Source organism: Anas acuta, chromosome 1, assembly GCF_963932015.1.
Source record: "Anas acuta chromosome 1, bAnaAcu1.1, whole genome shotgun sequence".
NCBI classification, from domain to species: domain Eukaryota; kingdom Metazoa; phylum Chordata; class Aves; order Anseriformes; family Anatidae; genus Anas; species Anas acuta.
This window is the reverse complement of record NC_088979.1, coordinates 31214621-31224939: the sequence shown is the minus strand read 5'-3', so window position 1 is coordinate 31224939 and position 10319 is coordinate 31214621. Positions and strand designations below refer to the sequence as shown.

Sequence of the window (10319 nt, the reverse complement as noted above, 5' to 3'; positions counted from 1 at the left end):
CTCTGGGAGCTGTACTAGAGAAAACAAATATTTGGAAGTGTAAAATACTGAGTGAGCTATGGAAAGGAGCCCTCAGGGAAGACTCCTTAATAGAGAGAGGGGTCATTGCATGGGACAGGGCAAGAAACATTCAACTCTTGGGCTAGGCCATGTGTCTTATCACTTTCCATGATTTTCTATTCATTTGTGTAAAGTAGAATAGCCACCACAGCACAGGTGTTAAGAACTACCCTAAAGAGCCTGATGGTTGAGATATTCTCCAAGAGGGGAGAGCTTTCAAGCAGAGGTGTGAATTGAAAATGGATGAGTACCATCAGATATAAGCTTCAGATTATTTCCCTTTCTAATAGATAATACTATTGTCCTCAGTTCCAGAGCAGAAAAGAAGATACAGCAAACCCTAGAATAAAAGTTGAACAAGGACTCCAGGTTGAATGAAGTTTTCCTAAAGCGTGCACATTGAAGAAACGAGTCCTAATAACAAACCTTTTTAATGTGCTAGGCAATTGTGTAAGAAAATTCAGTAATGAAAACTTGAAATTTGGCAAGTTTCAATTAGGAATCAGGTAGCTATTTTTAACAGTAAACACAGTTAAACCATTGGAACAACTTTTAGGAGAATCAGTCTTGTAAGTCCTTAAATGAACATTGCATTTCTTCACAGGAAGGTAGCTTCTGATTTAGACAGACTGTAAAATCTAAACATAGGAATCTTACTGTCAGCTTATATTGGATTTCAGAACAGCTGATCGTAATGGTTTAGTCATTCTGTTCAGTTGAATTTGTCTCAGCACGTCCTGTTGTAGCTTCCAACCCCATACAATTCCCTGTTCGAAGGGTGGCTTCTGAAATAACTCTGAGATCATCACTCCAGACTATATTCAGTCAACAACAATTTAAAAATAAACAAATAAATTAATAACAATAATTTTAAAAACCTAACTTCCATTATATACTATAATACAATAGTATACTATCCTATATACTAATAGAATTTATTTTTATGTCACTGCATAATAGATATTTAACTCAGTGCATTTTGTAACCAGAGGAACCTACTGATTTTACTTGAAAATCTCTAGCAAAGGTTTACTCTAACAGATTGATAGCAAACACACCCAACAATTACTTCCTAACTCTTGACTGACATGAAGCCATTTTCCCAGTCCAGAGCCTTTCATTTCATTATAACCCCTTTAAAAAGATGTCATACCATCCCTTTACTTTCAAGCTTAAGTTTTGCCAGGATGTATGTGTGGGGAAGTGGTAATTCTGAGATACTGGAAGCCTTCCAACAGGATAAGAACAGCAGTTTCCAGACATCCTGTTAACATCAATTTGTGGATAAATGTAACTTCTTATCATCTCCATTGCAGGCCATGGTTCTCAAAGACATTTCACTGTTCATATAGATTTGTTTGTTCTGTTCAGAAAGATAGAAGAGGGAAAATTCAGATACTTTGACAATAAAAAGGGCTGGAATAGTTAATGTCTGAAATAATAGTTAAACTTTGTAGAGAGCATTTCAAATAAGAGATTGAAATGCTGGATAAGGGGAAGCACTTTGAAGATTGTGATCCAGTTTCATCTTTGAAGACAGCCAAAAGGAAGTAGACAAGCTTAATGGAAGAGGTTACTCAAGGTGACTTGCCATCACTGTTTCTGAATGTGAAAGTAGCAGGTTAATAAAAAGTTTTTTTTTTTTTTTTTTTTTTTTTTTTTCTTTGGAAATAGAAACACAGCAACACAACCACACTGAATTTTAACTTCTCAGTGACCACAGCAACTTCCACTCAGTCTTTCTCAGTGAGGTATAGAGGCATGGTAGTCCAAGCATAGAAAGCTGCAGGTTCACAACTTCGAAAGGTTACCTGTAAGCCTTAGTCTGATCAGAATACAACACAAGGATCAAGATATTTCCTTTAAAATATACATGCATGCATGTACATATATGCTACTCTGAGGACATCTAGCCCCAGACCAAAGATATCTACCAAAGGAGGTTGGGAGAGGGCATTCTTGGAAGGAGATGTGAATTTAATTTTCAAAGCAGCAGTCCAATAGCAGAGTGAAGTACCATTTGAAATCAAGTGTCATTCCGTAGGAATGCAGAAGTTTTCCTAAGGAAGTTTTCCAATGTCAGGTGCTTGAAAAAAAGTTAAACCATAGAGCATTATCAAGACCTCTGGCACTCTGAATTAACATCAGCTACCTAGTAGTATGAGAGGCTAGAGTAATTCTCTGAGGTAGAGATAAGCAAGAGCAACCGCAGAGAATCCCAGAGGAGAAAGAAAAGACAGCAACATTCCAGGTTCAGAAGAAAACATCAGGTGATCCATTACGAAATTACTATACTGCAGCAAGGGTGGTGGGAAAATATCATGGCATGCCTGTACACTCCAAAAAAAAAATGTTTGTTCAAGAAACTTTTAACTTTGCATAAGATGTACTTGCAAATTCAGTGGATACTTCTTGTCTGCATGGTTTATCTAACATACTGTGGACCCTTCTTTTTTCACTAGAAATATCTAGGTCATGCAACTGCCTTTTGGAAAGTATTAAAATGTTGTTTGTAGAAAGAGGGATATATAAATTCAATTCCTTTAGACTAGAGAGAAAAAGTAAAAATTAACCTTGTAGTACTTTTTCCCATTCAAGTAACAGAAAGTTATCAAGGTAAAACAGGTAAAGTGAAAAGCTGATATATCACAAAAGATGTGAGAGATAAATACTGTGTTGAAATTTTCAGTGTTACAGTTTTATTTCTTTCACGTGTCGTATTTTCCTAAAAATGTTTTTAGGAGAATACACAACAGTACACACACTTGTTTCTCTTTGAGTCTCTACTTAATACAATGCAAAAAGTACCTCCAGTCCCCTCTTCCTCCCCCCTCCAAAAAAAAAAACTAGCTCTCCTATCCCCTGTCCTCAAAATAAAGCACTACCTGTTTTTCTAGTTTAAATATCTAGAAGTTTTTTTGCTGGATACAGCAGAAAGTAAACATAGATATTCCTGCAGGTTTTGCAACCACTAATGTCTTCTTCTGAGATCCCAAAGACTGGAATAATTGCATTCTGCAAAAGGAAAACAATTTAAGGAAAAAAAAATGTATTCACTTATTAAAAATTAAATAGGAGTTTCACAATCAGCTGCTTCAAATATGCGTGAATAATGACAGCTAGAAACCAGTCTCTGCAGATCGCTCATGAAGTGGGTGTGAAGTTGAAGTCAGGATAGGAAGAAAAATCACAATGATAAAAGAGCTCTTTCTTGGAGCTTTTACAAGGTCATTTGGCCAATACCAGATAAAAGTGAATATTTCTCCAGTACCCTGTAACAAGAGGGAGAAAACAGAATTAAAAATTATCTTTTGCAGCAAAAATAAAAATCAAAGTCATACTACCCTAGAATTAAGTCCACTGGAAAATAAAGTCTCCCTTTTTGTGACAGGTTTTAGCTTTTAATTATGTAAAGCACTTATGAAGGGATTTCTATCTTTTTGTAAATTTAATTCACAAAACATTCTAATTATCTGCAGACATATTAATAATTCTTTGAGCAATATATTAATGTAGCAAGCTGAAATGGGTTTTAAAAACAACAGTAATACAAGGATTTAAAAAGTATATCCGTCCATAATTCTTATAAAGTTCATATGTAAATATATCAGTGGTACTGTAGATACTGAGTAAAAACAACAAAGAACCCAATATGTTGAACTCCTTCAGCAGCCCAAAGTTTACAAAGCTTAATAGTATTCTGAGCTGCAAAAGATGGTCATTTCTACCCCTGTGGGGAATTGCCTTTATCCACTTATTGCAATTTCTTTGGTGAATTTGAGTTAATTTTTAATAACAATTCTACTCCTCATAAAACTGAAAAGATGACTCATGGGAGGCCAACTGTATTATTTAGATACTACCTTTAGGATACAACCCTGCTATGAAAATATTAACTAAAACTACTCTTGGAGCAGAAAATGAGGAATAAAGTTGTATGAGAGATTAAGAATCTGTCAAATCATGTCTGAAAGAGAAGGGCTTTTAAATTATTATTTTTTAATTCCTCTTTAAAAATCCTAGGTTCCCAAAAAGGAGTTATCAGTCATCTCCTAAGGCAAGAGTAATGCATGTCACTACCTGAACCTGCATCAAAAGTCCCCAAGCCTAAAAGTAAAGGTTCTGGACAAATCTTTAAATCAGAACTGGGAATTAGGGCAGGGAACCTCTTTCAGAAAAGAACATAGGTTCAGTGAGGCTTATGAAAAGGTCATGTGAAAACAGAGGACCTCATTTTTCTGATGCAATACTGTTGATTTTTTTTTTTTTTTTTTGACAGTTTCTACTGATTCAAATAGTCTCCCTTTTTGAACATGGGAAACAGCAGGAAGACTGCAGCCAATAACAAAGTTGTAGTCTTTCACTTACAACCACTGAAAGTTTGCAGAATTACTTTCTTCATTTACAGTCACACTTCTCAGCTGCCCAGAGGTATCCACTCACAGTCCACAACATAGAGAATATGAATTTATTAAGGTATTAGCAGCAAATATCACCACACCCTCAGTGAACAATTTCAATGGCATCAGTTTCCTCTGACTTGAAATAAACATTCTGCAGTTCTTTAGAGAAGGAGTTTAAAATTTGGTAAGTGCATTGCAAAGCCCCATGCACAGAGTTGGAAAGTGTTTAAGACGTTCCCTCATAATACTGTAGAATTAAACTACACAAGCTGTCATACTGAAATGTCAAAGATGAAATGAAATGAATACCAGCTTTGTGTATTGCGTTTACATAGCAAGGTTTTTGGTAGCAGGGGGTCTCAGCTGTGGTCTCTGCAGATTGAAGAAAGGGAAACAGAAAACTGCTGCACAACAGCAGCTGGGAGAGCAAGGAGTGAGACCCAGCCCTGCAGACCCCAAGGTCAGTGTAGCAGGAGGGCAGGAGGTGCTCCAGGCATGCAGCACAAACTCCCATGCAGCCTGTGGAGAGGCCCCTGGTGGAGCAGGCTGTCCCCCTGCAGCCCATGGGTCCCACATGGAGCAGATCTCCACGCTGCAGCCCCCCCATGGGTGGAGGAGCCCCCGGTGGAGCAGGTGGATGTGGCCTGGAGGAGGCTGTGGCCCATGGAGAGCCCCCGCAGGACCAGGTCCTGGGCCAGAGCTGCAGCCCATGGAGAGGAGCCCACACAGGAGCAGGGGGCTGGGGGTGCCAGAATCCCGTGGGAGGGACCTCACAGGGAGCAGGGACAGAGAGGGACTGTGAGGAAGCAGCAGAGATGAATCCCCAAGGAATTAGAGTCCCCAGTCCCTGTTCCCCTGCACCACTCGGGGGGAGCAGGTAGAAGAGGGGAAGGTGTTTTTAGTTTGCTCCGAGTTTCTCACCACTCTATCTTGTTAGTAATAAATTTCATTAATCTCCCTATGCTGAATCTATTTTGCCTGTGAAAAAAATTGTTGAGTGATCTCCCTGCCCTTATCTCAACGCTTTAGACCTTTCCATTGTATTTTCTCCCCCTTTCCCTTTGAGGAGGGGGTGTGAGAGAGCAGTTGTGGGAGAGCTCAGCTACCCAGTAAAACCACCACACTAACAAGAACTAACAAGTTAATTATTCTTACCTTTCAGTAACACTGATCCTTTATTTCAAGTAGCTTGATCCCTACATAAAAAGAAAAAAATAAATAAAAACGCATTAGTACAGTTCAATTCACAGTACAGTACAATGGGACATTTATGCCAGGAATTATGGTTATCCAGCTTTACGGGTCTTTCTTGGTTACTTGGTGCCCTTTCCTGTCTTTTGAAGCTCCATTTAAAATAATAAGTAAGTCCTTTTGGAAGATCCCAGTTCCAGTAACAAATATTTCTTTGATTTGTACTGTATGTGAATAGTGGGATGTATTGACTCAGGAGATAAACATATTTTGGTTTTGCTGAAAAGAAGTCGATCTAGAAGTGCTCCAAGTATCTGTAGATGTTTTGGTCCTTTCTTGGTCACACACAATTTGTAAGAGTGAGAGGTTTCATAGAATCATAGAATCATAGAATATCCTGAGTTGGAAGGGACCCTTAAGGATCATCAAGTCCAACTCTTGACACCGCACAGGTCTACCCAAAAGTTCAGACCATGTGACTAAGTGCACAGTCCAATCTCTTCTTAAATTCAGTCAGGCTCGGTGCAGTGACCACTTCCCTGGGGAGCCTGTTCCAGTGTGCAACCACTCTCTCTGTGAAGAACCCCCTCCTGATGTCAAGCCTAAACTCCCCCTGCCTCAGCTTAACCCTGTTCCCCCGGGTCCTGTCACTGGTGTTAATGGAGAAAAGGTCTCCTGCTTCTCGACACCCCCTTACGAGGAAGTTGTAGACTGCGATGAGGTCTCCCCTCAGCCTCCTCTTCTCCAGGCTGAACAGGCCCAGTGCCCTCAGCCGTTCCTCGTACGTCTTCCCCTCCAGGCCTTTCACCATCTTCGTAGCCCTCCTCTGGACACTCTCCAACAGTTTCATGTCCTTTTTATACTGTGGTGCCCAGAACTGCACACAGTACTCGAGGTGAGGCCGCACCAGCGCAGAGTAGAGCGGGACAATCACCTCCCTTGACCTACTAGCGATGCCGTGCTTGATGCACCCCAGGACACGGTTGGCCCTCCTGGCTGCCAGGGCACACTGCTGGCTCATATTCAACTTGCTGTCTACCATGACCCCCAGATCCCTTTCTTCTAGGCTGCTCTCCAGAGTCTCATCGCCCAGTCTGTACGTGCAGCCAGGGTTTCCCCGTCCCAGGTGCAGGACCCGGCACTTGCTCTTATTGAACTTCATGCGGTTGGTGATCGCCCAGCTCTCCAACCTATCCAGATTCTTCTGCAAGGCCTTTCCACCCTCATTCGAGTCCACAACTCCTCATTTTTCTTCTGCTCCTCCCCAGACTACCACTATTCTCTTTGAGGATGAGATTTTCAAAAGAAAGTATGATTGAGCTCAGAAGTCAAGCCAGGCAGAACACATCTGCATATGCTGTTTGACTGCCTCATCAGAGGTAAGTCATTAAACTCAGCTACAGCACGCCTGGACCTACTCATCCTAGGTCCCTATATCAATGCCAGTACTTCTGCTGAGTGTTTTTGTTTTGTTTTGTTTTGTTTTCCTTCATCATTCTGCCAGGAAAGACTAGCCCATTACTCTAAAAAACTGCAACAAAACAATTTAATAAAAACTTTAGACTAACCAGGCTAAATGTAAGATAGAAAACACCAGTCTTTGTTAAAACAAATTTAGCCATTGTGGATGGCACTCTGGAGCCTTCTACTATAAATACTCTGTTCCAAATATTCCCATGTTAAATAAAATATTTTTCTATGTCCTGGGAAACCAGCATTTTCAGCGTAACTCTACACATGTATAAGCTTAATGAAGTCTATATTAAAGACTTGAAGTGTATGGAAAACTATGGCATACATGCCAGCCTTGTAACTTCATTGACTTTAGAGCTATGATTCTTCTTTGGTGTGCAACAGTAAAACTGCATGACTGTATTGGGTTTACATAACAAGGTTTTTTGTATCAGTTGGGGGAGCTGCAGGGGTGGCCTCTGTGAGTAGCTCAGAGCCAGATCCATACAGCTCCAGAAGGGACCTGCCACTGGCCAGAGCTGAGCTAGCGAGTGATGCTGGGTGGGCCTTTGGGAGAGCAGATTGAAGAAAAGGGGAAACAACTGCTGGGCAACAGCATCTGGGAGAGAGCAGTGAGAAGCAGCCCTGCAGACCCCAAGGTCAGTGCAGCAGGAGGGCAGGAGGTGCTCCAGGCACACAGCAGCAGTTCCCCTGCAGCCTGTGGAGAGGCCCCTGGTGGAGCAGGCTGTCCCCCTGCAGCCCATGGGTCCCACATGGAGCAGATCTCCACGCTGCAGCCTGTGGAGGAGCCCTGGTGGAGCAGTTTGCTCCTGGGGGATGGAACTCATGGTACGGAGCCACGTGGGAGCAGTTCTTGAAGAGCTACTGCCTGTGGGCAGCCCCCGCAGGATCAGTTTGGGAAAGACGGCATCCCGTGGGAGGGACCCCACGGGGAGCAGGGGCAGAGAGTGACCGAGAAGGAGTAAGGGAGACGAAGCGTCAGGGACTGACTGAAGCCCCTATTCCCCATTCCCCTGTGCTCTCCGGGGGAGGACATAGAAAAGGGCGGATGAGGGGCAGGTGTTTTTAGTTTGCTTTTAGTTTCTCACTGCTTTAGTCAGTTATAGGCAATAAATTACATTAATCCCACTACACTGAATTTGTTTTGCCCGTGATGGTAATCGTTAAGTGATCTCCCTGTCTTTATCTCAGTCCATGAGCTTTCTTTCTCCCTCTCTTCTTTTGAGGAGAGGTAGTGAGGGAGCGGCATCATGGAGCTTAGCTTCCCATTGGTGTGAAACCTCTACAATATGCTCCCTCTCAGTTTCTTAGCAAATAGCATAAATCTGGTTAAGACTCCAGAGTAACATTTCCATGAAGCATGTCACAAGAACTAAACCAAGTGCTAATCCACAAACCATGCTCATTTAATTTAGTTTTATCCCCAAACCATGTTAGTTTTGTCCCACATCCTCTTAGTTCCTGTCCTATGCAGGAAAAAGAAACAGAATGTGGTTTCCTGTCGCATTGCACCTGTGTATTCAGGGCATAGTTGTTTCCATCTCTAAATATCTAGAATTATGCATCAACTGAAAGAGCAGAGTCAGCATCTGAGAGAGCATTTCTTATTCATATGCATGACACAGGGCGTAATGGGGGCATGAAACATGAAGGTGCAATATGTCATGTTGCCTTGTAGATTCTGGGTTTACTATAGCTCAGAGAGTTGCAACAAGACATCCAGTACTTCATTAAAGAAGAGTAGACATATACATTTCATCTGTTCACTATGTGACCTCTTCCCATAAATAGAATAGACAATAGGGTCCTTGACAGGGACCCGAAAAATAAACAAGGGCTCTGTTACAGGCATTAGCACGTGGCCTCTGGAAATCCCTCAGTGCTTGAGCATGGGCAAATCTCACAGGGGAGTGAATATAAAAATGTGCCATTATTTTAAAGTTATTCTTTTGTAAAAATAGAAATGTTTTTGTATTTAAATAAAGCTAATAATTCGTGCCACTACAGTGAACAGATATTGTCTCACTTATAGGCCCCAGCTGAGTAAAGAGTAAACCTTATTGATTAAACTTTGATGTTGATATGACAATCGTTATTTTTTCCCTCATATCCTAAAAGGTTTGTATGTATGTTAGAAAAAATGGCAGCACAAAGGACATCAACATTTTCTTGGTAGCGTACAAGATTCATTTCTCTCTCAAGGGTGCAGTAGCTCAACAGAGAGAAGGAAAAATTCATTAATTTGTCTTCCCATTAAAAAGGCAAACCACACAACCACCCAGAGAGCGCTCTGGCATTTATAACCAAAAAGGGAGAAAAGACTACTTTCATGAAGATACTTCTTGAAATAACAGGATATAAATATTCCTAATAAAACACTAGATGTCTGGAAGGCAGAATTGGTTTATTATCAGTTGGTGGACTACTGGGCGGTGCAACTGCTCTCTTCTCCCCTGGCCAAACACATGCAACAAATTTACCTTCCCCTGCCTTTTTATGTCCCTCATGATACCCAGCCACTGCCCAGCTTCTCCTATCCTCCTAGCCACTGCTTTTCATGGAACAAATGGAAACTTAATTATCTTTGAGACTTATACTCCCTTTCAAATTCATCTAAGACCGGCCAGCAGGTTGAAAACGTAATTACATGCAGACAGACAGCATGATTGTACAAACTTCATTTCCTTAGGAAACCAGGCTAATAGAAGTAATAACAAAAAATACAGCAGGTATATTGATAACGGTACAATGTTCAGTTTCTGTAAGCATGAAGCATTTGTGACTGTGAAGAGTTCAATCATAAAAGAAAAAAAAAATAAATTGGGGAAGAACAAATATTTCCTCTTCAGTACAACTACAAAGAAGGAGCAGGCTCAAAAATTACCTGCAGGTCTCAACTTTGGGAACCTTTTCCTTTTCTTTTAATCTTAGTATATGGTCTGACCTCCTTCAGTTAGCTCCCTTGTAATGCAAAACACCATGTTGCAGACGACATGACTCGTAAGCCACTCTTGGAGTTCAGCTCTTTTTGCTTAAAATCCCAAGGGAGCGGAGAAGAGCCTCGATATAATCAAAGACACCAAGGCTGCAGCCTCCAGCCTACCGTTTGAGAGAGATTTTTATTTCTTGCTCTTGTTACCAAAACTCATTTTAATTCCTCTCCTTGATGACATACTCTTTCATACTTTATTC

General features: G+C 41.1%; 1 protein-coding gene across 2 annotated transcripts in view; it reads right to left on the bottom strand.

Moving 5' to 3' along the window:
• Nucleotides 1-851: 851 nt before the first annotated feature.
• The window catches only part of EPSTI1 (epithelial stromal interaction 1), a 52491-nt gene continuing 43023 nt past the window's right edge, over nucleotides 852-10319 (bottom strand). Inside the window, exons 10-11 of one of the 2 annotated variants that reach the window (XM_068675366.1) lie at nucleotides 5619-5659; nucleotides 852-1423 (exon numbers count right to left, since the gene is read on the bottom strand). In XM_068675366.1, coding sequence (XP_068531467.1) covers nucleotides 5639-5659 — 21 coding nt within the window. In that variant the 3' untranslated portion in view covers nucleotides 852-1423; nucleotides 5619-5638. Of the gene's footprint in view, nucleotides 1424-2736; nucleotides 3333-5618; nucleotides 5660-10319 lie in introns of those variants that run through there. The other variant, XM_068675356.1, reaches the window with a different exon arrangement.